The sequence below is a fragment of the Equus przewalskii genome, chromosome 10 (assembly GCF_037783145.1).
Source record: "Equus przewalskii isolate Varuska chromosome 10, EquPr2, whole genome shotgun sequence".
Classification (NCBI taxonomy): Eukaryota; Metazoa; Chordata; class Mammalia; order Perissodactyla; family Equidae; genus Equus; species Equus przewalskii.
Genome location: NC_091840.1, coordinates 12,094,280 through 12,111,868, shown reverse-complemented (window position 1 = coordinate 12,111,868; position 17,589 = coordinate 12,094,280). Strand labels below are relative to the sequence as shown.

Genomic DNA, 17,589 nt, shown 5'->3' with positions numbered 1-17,589 from the left:
GTCAGGGTCAGTTAGGAGACTGAAAGTTCACTGGTTATTTGAACAAGAAAAATTTAATCAAAAGAATCAATAACTAATAAAAGTGGTTAAGATAAAGGATCCGGAAGTAGAATGTGCAGAAAAGAAGCTGTTACATCTAGGTTGAGGAAAAGCAGACAATGAAGGAATTAAAGACTGGGAGGTTTCCTTCACCCCCAGCCCGAGGTTGGAATTTAAACTTCTTTGAAGAGCGTGTATTTACCACTGGAAACCCCAGGCATTGGTGGTGAAGAAACTTTCCAGATAGCAGGCCATGTTGATGTGTAGACATGTCCATGGGATGGAGAGACAGATGTCTAAGGCTATGGCCAGAGCTACTGTGGAAACAGCTACAGTGTAGTAGGGGGAAGTGTGGCCTGAGAGTGTAGTTGGAGGTGGTCTGTGAAGGCTGCTAGGCTCCCACGCTACATAAAAACATGGAGGACTGGGACCCAGAAGGGAAGTGTCTTCCTGCCACTGCTGCTTTGCAGTATTTCTCCAGCACGCTCTATTGACAAAGCCCATCATTGTGCCAGCTGATAGAGGAGAAATGCTTGCAGGATCCAGCTCCAGTTTCACACAGCAGGGGAAAGAAGGGTAGATTTGGAACTGAGAGATAAGAAATTGATAACTGGCACACACTTTGACCTCTGAAATTCCATTTTTAAAAATTTAAGAAAATAGTTAAAGGTGTATATGTTTAGAGAAAGAATGGTTATTGCAGTATAGACAAAAAAAATGGAAACAAAGCTCAATGTTCAAAAATTGAGAACTAGATGAGCAAAATAGTGGTTCTTCTATAAGATGAAGCCATATTTATTTATTATCATGAAAAGACACATATTAGATAAAAAGATGTATTAATAACAACTTTTATATTATATATAAAAATACATTTATACATATATTTCTATATATGCATAGAAAAAACCTTTGAAAGGTTTGGTGTCTTATTCATCAACTCCTTGGTATAATATCTGGCTCATAGCTGTTGTTCAATAAATATTTATTTAACAAATGTACTGCATTAGCTTCCTAGTGCTAGTGTGACAAATTGCCACACACTTGGCTTAAAACATCAGAAATGTATTCTTTCACAATTCTGGTCTCCACAAGTCTGAAATTCAGGGCCATGCTCCCTCCGAAGGCTCCAGAGGAGAAGCCTTCCTTGCCTCTTTTAGCTTCTGGAGTCTCCCGGCATTCCTTGGTCTCTGGCAGTGTCACTCCAGCCTCTGCCCCCATCTTCACATGACCTTCTCTGTCTATGGGTTTTCCTCTCCTTAGAAGAACGCTCATTATAGGATGTAGGGCCCACCAGGTAATCCAGGATCTCATTTTGAGATCCTTAACTTAGTTATATTGGGAAAGGACCTTTCCCAGATAAGGTCACATTTACAGGTTCTGGATAAACATATCTTTTGGAGGAGTGAGTGAGCACCATCCAGCCCAGTACATGTATGAAAAAATACACAGCCATGTTTAACAGTGGCTTCCTTGGGTGGTAGGATTTATGGATAATCTGAATTTGGGGCTGTCTTTTTCTTTCTTTCTTTTTTGTTTTTTATCATTTTTGAAATGACTTTTTGCAAAAATCTTCATACTACTTTTGAAATAAAAAGAAACTAAAAGAAAGTATTTGGCGAATGAAAAATGAGGGACTACATTGAGAGGTGCTGATTTCATTATCCTGAAGATATGGTTGACTCCACAGTTCACGAAACCCCAAATAACTGTACTCAGAGAAGGAACAGGAGGAGAAAATAAAAAAGGCTCAGGAGGAGGGGCAAATCCAGCACACAAAGGCCTATGCTCGTTTATGCTCTAGGGCAAAACTGAAGAGCTCCCACCTGAAAGCTGGACACGGGGAAGCCGGCAACCAGAAATCCACGCTTCACGTTCTGGGCATGGGAGTAGGGCAAACTTGAGGCCAGGGCAGCACTCAGCGTCTAGAGCAGCAGATCAATTGGGAATCTCCCTGCACTGGTTTCCTCCAGTGCAGACCTCCTCCTTTTCTCCTCATTCTCATGTTGTGATTCATTGATGAATTCCTAGGAAGATGTTGCACCACCAAAATAGGGAGGTCTATGACGTCAAAAGATCTGAGGATGAAAGGCATTTTAAAAGGCTGTCATCTTCTTTATTTATTTAGAGAGGCAATCTTTCCAAAAAGAAAGTAAAGAAAACACGAGAGTGAGGGCATAATTACCTTTTTATTTCTCTTAAAGCTGTAGATGTTTTATTTCCAGTCTCTTTTGGGGACTAATTTTTTTTGTTCTAAATCTTGAAGTTTCAAGCTAGCCTACATGGATGAATGTCAAATGCTGCACTCAAGATTCTAAGTGTCTTTCGGGTAGGAGATAATTTTTTAAAAATTAGGTTAGTTAAAAAATAACAATCATCTATTAATCAAGGAAAAAGAGAGCATTCATTATGATCTTTAAAAATCATTGCTGACTTCAGACTGACACTTATTAACAGCGATGTTGACACGTTAAGATGTCAGTTAAAATGTTATGAATGAATAAATACCTGAAATGTAAGAACATACCATACTTTGTTAACTAGGACAGGAGTTGACAAATTTTTTCTGTTAAGGGCCAGATAGTAAGTATTTTAGCCTTTGTAGGCCAGACGGTCTCTGTTGCAATAACTCAACTCTGCTATGGCTATAGACGATGTATAAACTAACGAGCATGGCTATGTTCCAATAAAACTTTATTTACAAAAACAGGTGGTGGGGCCAGATTAAGTCCGTGGGTGGTTGTTTGCTGACCTCTGAAAGAGAACCTCAGAGAGTTGCAAGAGTATACTAATAATAGTGACACCCTAGAATCGGGGAGAGCAGATTTCTATCTACTTTATTGTTTTTCTAGTAAGGAGGAAATGCCAACATATTTGCTGGTATATGTGCTTTTCTTGGAAGATTAATTTGGGCTAAATGATGATTGATGTAAAAGGAAGAAAGAGAAAATGAACCTCTGTCCTTGTGAAATAAATGGTTGGATTCTCAGAAACAAGAATCTTTTCAGTTAGTTCTCTGGCTGTACTTCTGGCCATTATGTTCTGGGAACAGGTTTAATACTTGACTTATAAGTTCATCTTATTACACATATATGTGTTATACATATATGTATTGCCATATGGAGTTAGGTAATTGAATGATTGTGGTTTATTCCATAATATACCTGAATCTGGAAAAAATCAGTAATGACATATGCAAAAGGGCTTGAATGAATTCCTTTACCCGTGATTTATTAATTCATCCTTGTTCATGTTTCCTACATAATATTTGATTGCAAGACAAAATTTAAGAGGAAAGTAAGACAACAGAAGTGAAGGATATTTTGGAGGAGCTGTTGATGGAATATGGTTATATTCTGGGTTAACAGAGATTGAAAAAACAAAAAACAAAATAAGGAGGACTGAGTAATTAATTGGAAAGCGAATTGCTTTGAGAAATAATACCTGTATTTGGTAGTTTGGGCTAGTTGATGAAATCACTAACCTGCTAGCTCTTCACTTATTACTTATTTAACCAAATCAAATCATAAGCATTAACTCATGTAGCCTCTTCATATTCTCTGTCCCGGTTGAGTTTTCTGGGAAGCAGATGCTGAAATGGATTTAGGACTGCAAAAGATTTGCTGGGCAGAGGGGCATCAGACTCTGATACAGATCTGATAGTCTCTACCAGTCCACTAAGGAGCTCTGGAGGAAAGAGTGCCTGTTAGAGGAGTCTTGCATTGGTGGAAATTTTGTACCACGTTTTGCTCAATCCTTGGCAGGGCTGCCCTAAGAAGAAGTGATCTTGGCTATCACTGCCTTACTCAGTTAATGGCCTTGAAAGCTGAGCTAGACCATGATGGAGCTAACAGCTGGAGGCTGTCACCAACCACATTCCTTGCAGCTAGGCAGTGAGTCCTTTCTTAAGGGGAACCTGAGTGGCACATCTCTAGGTTTGACACATTCTTTCAATTTTCTGACTCTTCCTTTCAAGTTACATTAGTGACTCTGCATTGAGGTTCCCCAGAAATCCTTGCTTATTCCTCTCCCTCATTCTATAGACTCTTTCTGGAAGATTTCTTTCACTTCCTTGGCTCTAACGTGGCCTCTTATTGTCGTCTATGCCAAGGATTACCTATAAATTGATAACAGTTTGATGTGTCAGTTAGGATTATATTTGGGGGCATAAAACATAAAACCCAAATAACAATGGTTTAAATGTAAAATGAATCTGGATGTTCTCAGCCCAGAGCTGGTGTGGTGGCTCCATGGTCATCAGCAATCCAGGGTTCTTGTATCTTTCTACTCTACTATCCTAGTGTATGGTTTCTATAGTCAAGGTCACATCATGGTCAAAATGACTGTTAGAGCTCCAGCTATCACATCCTTGATCTTAGCAGAAGAAGACTGGAAGAGTAAGAGCAGAGGAGCAGACAGAGTCTACCTCTCATTTGAGTCATGCAAGTTTAAGTGGGTTTCCTAGATGTCCCACACGACATTCCTATTTATATCTTTGGTCACAACATAGTCACATGGCCACACCTAGTTACAAAGGAACCTGGAAAATATAGATTTTTTAAAAATCATTCTAGCCCCTGCAGGAGAGAAAACATAAAAGAAGAGGATTGGAATGGATGTTGAGCATCTATAACAGACCACAGTATCTTTCCCACTTCCAAATCTGTGTTTCCAGATCATATCTTACTTCTGAGGTTTGGAACCATGCATTCCTCTAGACATTTCCACCTGGATGTCCCAAAGGCAACTCAGTTTGAACATGTGCTAAATTGAACTCCATTATATTGACTCATAATAATTATTATGTTTTCTTCCATATAATTACACCATCAACTACTTAATCAACCAAAATCTCTCATTTCATACTCTTCTCTTTCCCTTACTTTCTATTTGTCTTATAGTCTTGTGAATTCTTTCCCAACTATTTTTCAGATATGTCCTTTCTTCCCCATTGCCACTGCCGGAGTCTTGATTCAGGACCTTGTTATTTTTTGGATAGAGGATTTTTATATTGCTTTATTCATCTTAGTCTTACATCTTCCGGGTGCAAGACTGATCATTCTTCATGCTGTTGCTGAAGCTATTTTTGCCAAATGTGAATCTGATCATGTTGTTCCACAGCTTAAAATCTTGCACTCTTGACACTACAAAGGCCATGCTCTTTAGGAGGGCATCTCTCACGGTCTGGTGACTGCTCTCACTTTGGTTTTATCTTTGGCCACTTCCTGCTGTACACCGTGTCTCATCCATGTGGTTTTATACCCATATGCCATTGTGAAATACCTAGCATACCCAGACAGAGATAAGCCTCCTTAAGACATAACTCTTAAATTATGTCTTACCTGTCTGCACAATGTCCCTCACCTGGGAACTCTAGCTAGGCTGCAATTCATGTTCTTCTAACAAAGCTCAAAGGGGTTCTTAATCATTAAAGATTGACTCTTTAAAGGCTTAGTCAAAGGCTGTCTGACTTTAGGGAAAACGTGATGAGTTTGGATTTGAACATGTTGCGTTAAGCTGATTATATGAAGTCTGAGTGAAAAGGTCTAGTGCTGCGGAAGTCTGGGGTGGGAGAGACATTTGGAGATAAGGATTTTGAGGAGGTCAGCATAGACATCACAATATATTCTCTGAGAATGGATGAGGTAGAGAGTTTTGCAAGAATGCTTCAATGTATTTGCAAGAAATAGAAATATAGCCAATAGTTGATTACTTACATCTAGACCTGTTGTTATTCAAGCTTATGCATAGTGGCAGCATTGGCTTGGCAGTTCCTTGACGTTAGGAGACAATCTTGGTTTCTGTGCTCTTCTCTTGACCTTTCCTCACGGTGGCAAGATGACACAGCTCAATGCTTCATGTTTTTATGTGATAACATCTCAAGAGAGAAGGGACGGGCAGGAAGAAACTATTTTCTCTTTATGTGCCTCTTTTATAGGAAGTAAAATATTTCCCAGAATCCCTTGGTGATCTTCCCTTTATTATTGATCAGAAATGGGCCACATGCCTATTCCTACACCAATCACTGTAAAGTGGGAACAGTTTGCTGTGATTAGGCTGAGCACCCTGTTCTGTGAGTAAGGAAGCGGGAATGGCAACAATAAGTGCTTAACAGAGTTCATCAAGACCCAAGACTGAATCACAGTTTCGAGAGAAAGAACATGAAACTAATACAGGAAAAAGACAGGCAATTAAGCCGGTGGTGTTGGTCAGGTAAGACTCAACATAAAAAGAGGGGTGAGAAAGTGGTCAACCTTGTCAAATGTAGAAGAGAAGACAAGAAGAATGAGGACTGAATAAAGACTGAATAATGTGACAGTGAAGACATTGTTGGTGAACTTTCAAAGCAGCTCTTCCAGTTCAATGGTTGGATTGGAAGCAGAAGGCCATGGAGCTATGGAGCAGTCCAATGATGTGGAAATACAGGCAGAACGTGTGTAATGATGTTTTAAGATTTTTGATAGTGAATGGAAAGCAGGTGAGAGGGGAAGGCAGCTAGAGGTGGGCAACAGATGAAGTGAAAAGTGAGAGGTTTTTCAAACAGAGAGATCCGGGTATGTTTAAAGGTAGGTGGGAGGGAGTCAGTGGTGAAAAGGAAATAGAGAAGATGTAAAAGGAATGGAGAAAAGTGCGTATCCCAGGTGCTATGGAGGTTAGAAATGAAAAGCTCACTTTTTAGAGGAAGAAAGGTATATAATTGGAGGCTGGAGGGAAGGATGAAAAAAGTTGGTAGATGTTTGTAGATGGTAACAAAAGAAATATAAAAGCTCAAAAAGGATCTTAGAGAAGCAGGAAGTCTGGCCATCTCTAGAATTTACTGAAGAATAAAAGTGGAGAGTAGAGGTAGAAGGAAGGTTAGAAGTGATGATTGAGGAGACAGCAGAAGATCTGGAGCATCAAGATTTGGGAAAATTTTACGAGTTTAGAATAGTAACTAAAAAAAGAAAAAAAAAGACTCCTGGGAAATTCAATTTGATGACCAAAGGGAAAAGGAAGCCAGAAACCTATAAATTTCCCTGAGAAGGGAAGGGTTTACAGATGAAGAGAAATTTGACATGGAAAATCCATTTTTGGCTTTTCCCAACCTCCTGCTGTTTGTGCAATAACAAATGATGTTTCTCAAACCCCAAATGTTTCAATTTCCTCAGTTGAAAGATGCCATGTTACTGTTATACTATTTATAAAGTAAGCTTTGTTTGCTCAGTTTTACTCAGGATGAGAAAGCTGAAAATAAGTCTCTGGGACAGAATTCAAATTAGTTATATCAAGAACACATATAGGGTTCACAAAGTCTGTATAACATCCCTCTAAACTGCCTTGGAAAGAGTTGAAAAATAGACATAACAATCAGACAGAGGGAGATAAAAATATCACCTTTCTTTCTCATAAAGCACTATATTGGAGGCCAATAGGCTTGTTTACATTCTCCTGGATCAAACTGGCATCCCTCCCTCAAAGTGTAAAATCCAGCCTTCTTTGCTGGAATGATCCTGCCCCAATAAACTTTCTGGATAGTCAAGAAGAAATGAGAATTCAGTGAGAATACAGGGTAACTACAGGTGGCTGGTTCTTTGAAGAGAGAATGAGGAGAGCCGAGTAGAGCAAACAGATCATTTTGCCAAACTCTTGAATCAGATAAGTCATCTTCTCCTTCCCCAGGGTGGAGTCATTGAGGAGGGAAGAGAGTCCCGAGTATAAGTCTACTTAATGTCCTTCTCATGGAATGTGGATTAAATACCCCTCCCAAGATAAGACACTGTTTTAGGCACAGGAGTACAAGGGGATATAGAGATAAATGAGACATGCGCAGAGTTCAAGGAACTTACACCTAGCGTGAGAGAGAAAAAATCGTCTGAAGCATAGTTAGAAATACAGAGATGAGGCTGCCCCGTGGTTGAGTGGTTAACTTTGTGTGCTCTGCTTCGGCAGCCCAGGGCTTTGCTGGTTTGGATCCTCAGCGCAGACACAGCATGGCTCATCCAGCCATGCTGAGGTGGCATCCCACATAGCACAACCGGAAAGACCTAGAATATACAACTAGAATATACAGCTGTGTACTGGGGGACTTTGGGAGGAAGAATAGGAGAAAAAAAAAGAAGATTGGTAATAGATGTTAGCTCAGGTGCCAATCTTTAAAAAAAAAAAAAAAGAAAGAAAGAAATACCGAGATGCAAGAGTGGAGGGCGGGTGGTATTCAGTGTAAGGTGAGGGGAAATGGAAGAAATTGAAGTTAAAAGTGGCCAAAAAGAAGAGGTCTTTCCAAGCTTTACTAAGGAATTTGGTCTTTATTACATAGAAAATAAGAAGGCATGGAAAGTTTCTGAGCAGAGGAGTGAAAAATTGGGTTTTAGGAAGCGGTGTGCAGGATGGGCTAGAATGGAGAAGGGGCTAAAGGTAACAGGCAATGAAGTCTTGAATAAGGCAGTATTCAAGAGAAATGTTGGAGATGGAAACCATAGTGGAGGATTGAATATCATGTATCAAAGAACATGGTGGAGTTAAAGGGCTTTCCAAGACAAAGGAGGTAAATGGGGAGAACACAATGAGCTTGGTTTTGCGTTTGTTGTTTGAAAAGATCTGTGCTTTTCCAGCAGGGAGTTAGAAATATACAAAGAAACACACATAGGCAAAAATAAATAAATGAGCATTTACTGTGTGGTTAGCCCTGTCTTAGTTACTAGAGAGACAGCAGTAAAGATGTCAGATCTTGTCCTGGTCCTCATACTACTACAGTTGATCCAAACTCTTCCCATTTGTGAGCGGCAGGGCTTCGACCCTCATCCAAATGATTTCTCACATATTGAGGGGAATCTCCAAAGGGATGGGCCCAGAAACTAGTCTACCCCCGCAGATGCCACTTTGCATTCGTCCTGCCGGTACTCTCCGAGCCTAGCTCCCACTTGTCTGTTCTACTCCCATTGCCTAAAAAACCTGTGCGCATGAGAACATCAATGTTGCATGTACGGATCAGACCCTGGACAGAGCTTTGTCTCTACTTTGTGTTACATCCTGTCTCTTGCACTTGCAAAGTATTCCTTCTTCTGTCTGGAGTTTCACAACTGCTCTCCGGGTTCCTGCCTCCAGTGTCTTCCCTCCACGTGGAGCCCCAGGAGACCCCGTGGGGCCGGCAGTGCACAGACATTGTTTCATTCTCCGTGATCACTTCCTTTGGTTCATTCCCCAAATTTCCTCTTTCAAATGCCTGCTACAAATGGAGGAAGCTTCGATGCGCATGAAAGGAGACAATAGTGGGTGTGTGTGTGTGTGTGTTTGTGTGTTGTCCATCCTAGCAACAGGCAGATCAAATTACTTGGCTACGCAAGTAATTGTAACAAAGTATAATGACTGTTGTGTGAAGGGAGGTAAAAAGCATTACAAGGGCACAGAGTGGATATAAGGATCTAGGACAGATATTCCCGAACCCTTTCTTCCCTCCCTTGGACACTTTCTCCAATTCTCAATTTCCTTATCTGTAAAATGAAGATAAAAATAGTGCCTCCTCATAGGGCAAATATGAAGCTTAAAAGAAATAAACTGTTTGAAGCATTTAGCATAAGGCCCGCCACATAATAATTGCTCAATAAATATTAGCTTCTATTGTTGTTACTATAATAGTTTATTTTCTGCATGCCAGTCACTGAGGTAGGCACAAATATACGCACCATTTACTGAGTGCCTGTAGTTTGCTGTGTACTGTTCTTAATACTATAGTAGTTAAGAGTGTGGTTTCTATAGTCAGATGGCCTGGGGTTGAATTCAGGCCTCAGCTGAGTAACTGAACAAGTTACTTAATCCTATTGAGTTTCACTATCAGTGTTTCTAGAATGAGGTATAGTAATACCTATCTATAGAGTAGTTATGAGGCGAACCATGTAAAGCCCTTAGCACAGAGCTTAGCTAGCACATGGTAAGTACATGCTCAGTAAATATTAGCTATGATGATGATGATGACGATGGTGATTATGGAGACAATGATGATGACAATGATAAACATGACTATGATAATTATGATGATGACAAGAGTGATGGTGATGACAACGATGACAATGACAATGTTGATAATGATCCAGTGACGATGATGACAACATCGACTTGGGAAGCAGTAGAATGTAGAGGTTGTGTGCTCTGGTTATAGTCAGAGGAACCTGGAGTTGAATAACTGTTCTGTCTTACTGATTGTGTGACCTTGGGCAAGCTATTTACCTTACGAGATTTCAGCAACATCATTTGTGAAAACAGTAACTATTTCACAGAGCTATCAGGAAGTTCAAATAAGATACCATATATCATTAATTCTATGATTCATATTGTTTATATTTTAATATCTCTGAAATCAAAGATGCATCTTGCAATTATCGCCAGATAAGTGAAATGTAAATTTGTTATTTGTGCAGCAACTATTTGTCATTGGAGAAATGACCACAGTTTCGTGTTTTTTTCTTACAAAAGAATGACTGTTTCATGGGACCTAAGAAAGATACTCATGAGCAGATAAAACTGTGTTATTTATTTATTTTTCCCAAAATACACATAGGAGGATTTTTATCCCATGCCGAGCAATGCAATTGAAGGCAGGAGAAATTGTGAAATTCCGCAGACTAGATGAAAGACATTTCAAAGCAGCGAGAAGCTGTTGTGATTGACTGTAGCAACATCAAGAAAGCACCGACATCAAAACTTGCAGAACGGGTGTCAGTGTTAAAAGAAAATCCCAGAGGAGAGCCGTCGGTAGCATGAAGGATGATTTTGTGTGGACATTGATGACTCTGAGTTGAAAAACAATTTAGAACATTCAGACTCTGAACGTTTTATTTCTGTATATTTTCTTTCTCATTAAGACTCACAGGTAATACATGATGAACAATCACTAAATATAAATCTAAAGCAGCTCTTTCAGTAGGTAGATAAAAACTTGAAGTGATAAGAAAGCATCATATCATAATCTCATTGGCAGCATTTTATTTAGTTTTTTTAAAAAAGATTGGCACCTGAGCTAACATCTGTTGCCAATCTTCTTCTTTTTTCTTCTTCTTCTTTGCCCCAAAGCCCCCAGGTACATAGTTGTATACTCTAGTTGTGAGTGCCTATAGTTCTACTGTGTGGGATGCTGCCTCAGCGTGGCCTGATGAGCGGTGCCGTGTCCGCACCCAGGATCCAAACCTGTGAAACCCTGGGCCGCCGCAGCGGGGCATGTGAACTCAACCACTCGGCCATGGTGCTGGCCCCTATTTACTTTTAGGAGGTACAGAAATTAACAGTATTTTAGGTTTGATGAAAAACAGGAATACATGTAGGACGCTTTGCACAGTGCGATAGTTATTTATTTACATATGTCCCATTTTACTTCAATAAAATTTACAAAAACTTAGAAAAATATATACCTGCGGTAGCCAGCCTTTGAGAGGCTTCCCAGTGATTCCTGCCTCCTGGTTTTCACGCCCTTACATAATCCCCTTCCACAGTGACTAGGTTGACTTGCGTGGCTAATAGGATATTGCAGAAATGAGACAGTATGGCTTCCAAGGCTAGGTCTGGCAGACATTGCTGCATCCATCTTACTCTCTTAGATCACTCACTCTGCAGGAACCCAGCTACTGTGTCATGAGGACACTCAAGCAGTCCTAGGCAGTGGGTACACATGGTGGGCAACTGAGTCCTCTTGCCAACAGCCAGAGTAGCTGTAAATATTTATGTAAATAAGATCATTCTCTTTGCATTTTTCTCTAACTATTTTTTTATACAACCATATGTGTGGCTCTCTTTCCGTGTCTAAACACAGACCATCATTGGGAATGAATGCAAAATGTTCCTTTGTATGTATTTGCCATATTTTGCTTATTCACTCCTCTATTAATGGACTTTTAAGTGATTTCTAATTTTTCTCTTTTTTGAAACATGCAGCAATAAACATCCCTGTGCAATTCCTAGAATTGTGACTGATGATTAAAAAGGATGCTCGTTAACATTTTGATACGTATTTTTTGATATGAACCACTGATACATATTTTTTGTTTGTATTGATACAAACCACACCCTAGTATGTTGCCTGCCATTGTTTCGTGTTTATGTAGTAAGATGCATCTGTCTTTACTTTTGATTTCTTCTATTACTTCAAACTTTAGTAGATCTTTTTTCAAAGACTCGGTATACTTTTATGTCATTTTTCTATAATTTGATTAAAAAGATAAAACTTGAATCCAACTGGAGCATACAGGCTTTTGATTTCCAGTTTTATTAGAAATAAAGTGACCAATCTTTTCTTCTGGGAAGTCGGGTGGTTGAGGTAGGGTTTATTTTTTATAAATATTTGTTTATTTATTATTCTTATTTATACGGTTATTCATGACTCATTCTTGTGAAAAGTGCAACAACAAAGCACATAGAGAGAGATAAAAAGTTCATGCTCCTCTTCACCCACATTTCTACCACCAGATCCATTCCTCTCCCCAGAGGTAAACTGGCTGCATCACTTTGGTGTGTATCCTTTCATTCGTTTTCTTTTGCATTTACATATATAACCTGTAGTTCTGTTGTGTTTGTTTTAATACAAGTGTGATCATGCATATATATTCTGAAGATTGCTTTTTCCACTCAATAATATGACGTGGAGGCCACTCCATGTCAGTTTCTCTCTCTGCATCTAGACTTACTTCATTCCTTTCGACTGATATTTAGTATCTCATAATACAGATGCACTGCATTTTATTTAACCATTTCCAACTGATGGACGTTTAGGTTGTTCCACTATCAAAAACGATGATGCAGTCAGCACCTTTGTATACCTTCCTCTTTGGGGGACTCTTTCTTAAGAAGAGATATTTGAAGTGGAATTGCTAGATCAAAGGAGAAGCACATTTGAAATACAGTTTCATTTAGATCAGTGTTTCTCAACCTTTTTTTCATTATCACCTCCCAGAAAAAAATTAAAATTAAATTATTAATTTCTTAAATTATTTAAAATTAAAATTAAATTAAATTTCTCCCTGATGAGAGAAATTAAAAACTAGGGACTAAGATTTTGTTGGGTAGAATTGAGCTTTGGAGAGCTGTACACCATTGTAGCATCTAAGATATTTTCACCTCCAAGAACCAAATTTTGCCCCTATACCAACGCATGACTTAGGTGCATTTAGCTGTGATAATGATGATGATGATGGTGATTATGTGACACTGGTGATGATTACAATGATAAAGATGACCATGATAATTTACAATGATGACAACAGAGATAGTGATGACAACGACAATGACCATGTTGATGATGACGCCAGTGTTGGGGATGACTATACTGACCTGAGAAGCAGTAGAGTGTCGAGCTTCTGTGCTCTGGTTACAGAGTTAGAGGAACCTGAACTTGAGTATATGTTCTGACTTACTCATTGTGTGTTTCAACACAAGTTGAAAAATTTTTTGTCGGGTGACTATGGAAAAGACATATCCCTCTTTTGTGAGGGCTGTAAGGTGCCACATCTAAATCTTAAATCTTGCAGCATTTAGCGCTTGTGTCTTGTCTGGAACCCTCAAAATGTATTTTCTGAATTGAACTGAATGTTGATAACACGATGTTCAAGTACATTATCATTCTTGCCATAAAACAGAGCAGAGAGACACTGCTAATTTGTTCTCCTTCCTCATACATTAATTAGTGTTGTCAAGAATCACCAGAACATCACTAGACAATTCACAGAGAAAAAAACATGGAAAAGAAATAATTGGGCTGGAGGCCGTCACTCATGGGAGCTTGCTCACGCATTCCTTTTGTAGCAGCTTTACATGTTTAAGGAGAATGGAATCTGGCCCATGAGGCTCATCCTTTGAAATATGCTTTGTGACAAGTCAGATGGCAGGAAAACCAAGCTATTGCTTTGGTTATATGAGCAAAACCTTGATGACGCTGAAAGAAACTGGGCCCCTCTGACAGTGGAAAACTGAAAATGAAAGTCATGACCTTTAGAAATAATTGCTTCTAGCTCTGTCGTATGAACCCAGCAATCATACTGATGTGGAAGGAAGGGGTCTCTGAAGAACCACAGGAACAGGACAAAAGTCATCAAGCAGGGAGGCTTGGAAAAGGGGCAAAGACTCACTGCTGTCTCCGTGCCTTTGGGGAGAGTGACACTTAGGCCTTCTGTATTTCGAACAGCCGTGCTCTTTCTCTCCTGCACCAGCTGTGTTCTCTTGGGCAAATCAATTGGTAACTCTGGTCCCCAGCTGAGCTAGAAGAGCTGGAAACCAAAAGGTTTTGCTCAAATCACTTGGGTGGAGAGATTTAATGTCGAAACATTTAGAACTGCAGCTGAGAGCTAATAAAATGCTAATGTAGGAATGAAGAGACTTCCTGGAGTTCTAAGCAACATTTTTATGCATGTGTGAATGTTTCTCTTTCCACAGTTATAATTTCACTTTAATGTGGATTAGAAAAAAATACAACTAGCAGGTCAAACTACTAATATCATAGATATTATTTATCACTTGGGATGTAGCTTTAAAAAAATTCATTGTAAATTGATTTAAGTAAAAATAATAGATAAAGGTTGAATGTAGAAATGGTTAAAAAGAAAGAGTGAAGATGTTTCTGGAATGAGTAAAGTTTAGGAAACAGTGATTTATGCCACTCCTTCCTAGAATTGGCTACGCTGCCCATCACTTAGCATGAACCTGTCAGAAGCAGTTAAAATCATTTGCTGTGTCTTCTGCAGCTGAAAAGGAAGAACACAGACCCTCCAAAATGGTTTCAGCACCTTTGTCAGGTCTCCAAAACACAAAACATTTCCTCTTAAAAATACTAAGAGCTAACGTTTACTGAGGGCTCCTCATGCCAGATGCTGTTCCAAATGTTTTATGTATGTTGCTTCATTGAATCCTTACAACAACTCTGGGAACTAAATTCTGTTATTACCACCATTGTCCCCATTTTACAGGTTAGGAAATTGAGATTCAAAGAACGCTCTGCTTAAGGCCCCAGAGCTAATAAGTAAAGAGGGCAGGATTTGAACTCAGGCAGACTAACTCCAGGGCCTGTACTCTTTATGATAATCATATGATTTCACACAGCTCTCCCCATGAGAAACCCTTCCTGCTGGAGCAGATGGGGACCCCATTTTTTTTAAAGACTTTATATTTTTTAGAGAAATTTTAGCTTTGAAACAAAATTAAGAGGAAAGGACAGAGATTTCCCATGTACTCCCTGTTCCCACACATGCATAGCCTCCCCCATTATCAACATCACTCGCAAGAGCAGTACATTCGTGACAATTGATAACATCATAATCATTAACACATCATAATCACCCCAATCCATTGTTCGCCTTGGGGTTCACTCTTGGGATTATACATTCTATGGATTTGGACAAATGTATAATGACACATACACATCATTATAGTATCATACAGGTATTTTTACTGCCCTAAAAATCCTCCGTGCTCCACCTTGGGATGGGGCCCAAGATCTAGCATTTCTAACAAGCTCCCAAGTGATGCTGTTTCTGGGAATCCTTGGACCACATTTTGAATAGGAAAACGAAGAACTTTTAACTGCAGGAGGCACCTTTCTTGCCCTTTCTTCACTCACATGGTCTCCAAGGCATCAGTTGAGTTCAGAGTGTACGTGAAGTTGGATGCAAACTCATGGCAGTGAAACAGGATACTTGGCAATCAGAGGGGAACCAGACTCAGCACGTGTGAGTCTGATTGGATTTCTCCCTTCCTTCGTTTGTTGGTTGAAAGGGAGCACATCTAGCTCTTCTCACAGAGAAAAGCAGACAATGGTATGAAGTCCACAGAGCACAAAGGGATAGTCCTCACTTTTCAGGGAAACACGGTTTCTAATAATTTGGAGAGGGTTCAGTATTAGCCTTGGGCCTTTGGCTGCAAACTGGTTTTTAACTTTATGTAACATTTTGGCGCTTTCCCTAAGAAGAAGTGTTTCGAAATTGTTTGACGTCCCTGTTCTGGGATGTCCATAAAGAGACAAATTGTCCTTTCATAGGAGCTGACTTGGCAGCGAAACACAGCCTATCCCTTTTGCTTTCCAGAAATCTCCCAAACTTGTGACCTGTAAGCTCTTACTTTCAATCCTTTCCCAAGATTCCCTTTGAGATAGGACTCTGCCAGTAACGCTCTCCTGGTTTGCATTCCATTGTATAAATTGTCATAGGGGCGAGTCTCAGCCCAGAAGCTTTAGTGTACAAGAAAAACAATTTATAATATATTTTTGAAATTCATTCTAACTTCTATTTCAAGCCCCATTTCACCAGGGTGGAAAAATTTTAATTTAAGTTAATTTGGGGTTTCTTCTGGCTCTAGGATTGTATTTAAATTCTGGGGGAACTAGATGTCCCATGGTCTTATCTGCTCTTTAATGGAATTTGATTATAAGAGCGTTGGGTGAGACACCTGCCCCCCAGTTTGACCCTCCCTCATTGGCCCAAGCATGTCACCATAGAGACTTCCTTGTTCCTGTTTGTATGGTTCCTACATAGCCTACTCTCATTCAAGATGTTTTCCAAGAAATATTTCATCTAAGCTGAAAGTTCTTTCCAGGCCCCTAACATCCTAGGCTTTTAAAGCATTAGAGCCAGGAAAATATTATTTTTTTCCTTTGCTTCCTTCTTTACATCATTCCCTGAACCAATAAGCATGAAATAGCTTTGCTGTGAAAAATAGAAGAAGGGCCAAAAAAGAGAGAACATAGGTTAGTATTTGAAATATATTACCTTGTTACAAAATCTGCTGCCCCCAATGAACTGCCATGTCATTTGTGTAGATTTATGTGTGTTTTGACTCTTTTTCCACCCTATACAGATGTTAATGATACTATCATTTTCCTTTAGAAGCTATGCCTCATATTTGTCCTTTTCTATTCAGGTTCACCCATTTCTCCCAAAGAAGTGAGGAGATGGGAGAGGTGTGAGATCCAGAGCTGGAGAAGAAGGAAGGAGGATAACAGAGCACATGTGAGAACTTTTTGGGTCATGGTTTTGAAAATATGGCTTCTACTGATGGCCCATTCTACATGAGTTTGTAGCAAGGTGAGATAAATTAATGGCAATTCATTCAATTATTGACATAATACTGGTGGCAAGTTCATTTTACTGTGTAATATAAGGTGAGGGTTAAGGACATCAGCTTTGGAGTGAGAGACTATGTTCGATACCTGGCTCTGGTACTTCCTGCATTGCTGACCTTGAGCAAGCTACTCAACCTCTCCAATTTTCAAATGGGGATAAGAGGAGTATATGGTAGGATTGTTTAAATGTTTGAATGAGATACTGGAATGCATGCTAAGAGCTTAGTATAATAAATGCCTGGCCTTTGGCAAGCACAGAATAAATGTTTACTTATAATAATAATCATACAAATAGGGTTAGTTTTCTGAAAATTTCCTCCATTTGGTTATCTTCAAGGAGGTCCTTTGTTTGGTCCTTGTTTGCGAAGATGGAAAAAACCCATGAGGGACAAAGATCTTTATTAAACTATTCATAAGGCCTGAAAGCAGGCAAAGCCTCTGATATTGATGTGCCATCATTCCATAGAAATTATGGTTCTAAC

The 17,589-nt window shown here is 39.4% G+C and overlaps 1 protein-coding gene and 1 long non-coding RNA gene across 6 annotated transcripts in view; one reads left to right on the top strand and one right to left on the bottom strand.

Annotated features, from left to right (window-relative positions):
• Window positions 1-17,589, top strand: part of LOC103558471 (uncharacterized) — a 66,330-nt gene that overhangs the window by 11,687 nt on the left and 37,054 nt on the right. For both annotated transcript variants that reach the window (XR_011523291.1, XR_546726.2), the window contains exon 2: window positions 16,906-17,069. This is a non-coding gene — a long non-coding RNA (uncharacterized lncRNA). The remainder of the gene's footprint in view (window positions 1-16,905; window positions 17,070-17,589) is intronic.
• LOC103558472 (uncharacterized) overlaps window positions 1,682-17,589 on the bottom strand; it is a 70,875-nt gene continuing 54,967 nt past the window's right edge. For 3 of the 4 annotated variants that reach the window (XR_011523286.1, XR_011523288.1, XM_070561531.1), the window contains one exon: window positions 10,537-10,805. Coding sequence is in view for 2 of the 4 variants with exons in the window: in XM_070561531.1 (XP_070417632.1) it covers window positions 10,638-10,805 (168 nt within the window). In the remaining 2 variants the exon portion in view is untranslated. Of the gene's footprint in view, window positions 2,118-10,536; window positions 10,806-17,589 lie in introns of those variants that run through there. The other variant, XM_008531493.2, reaches the window with a different exon arrangement.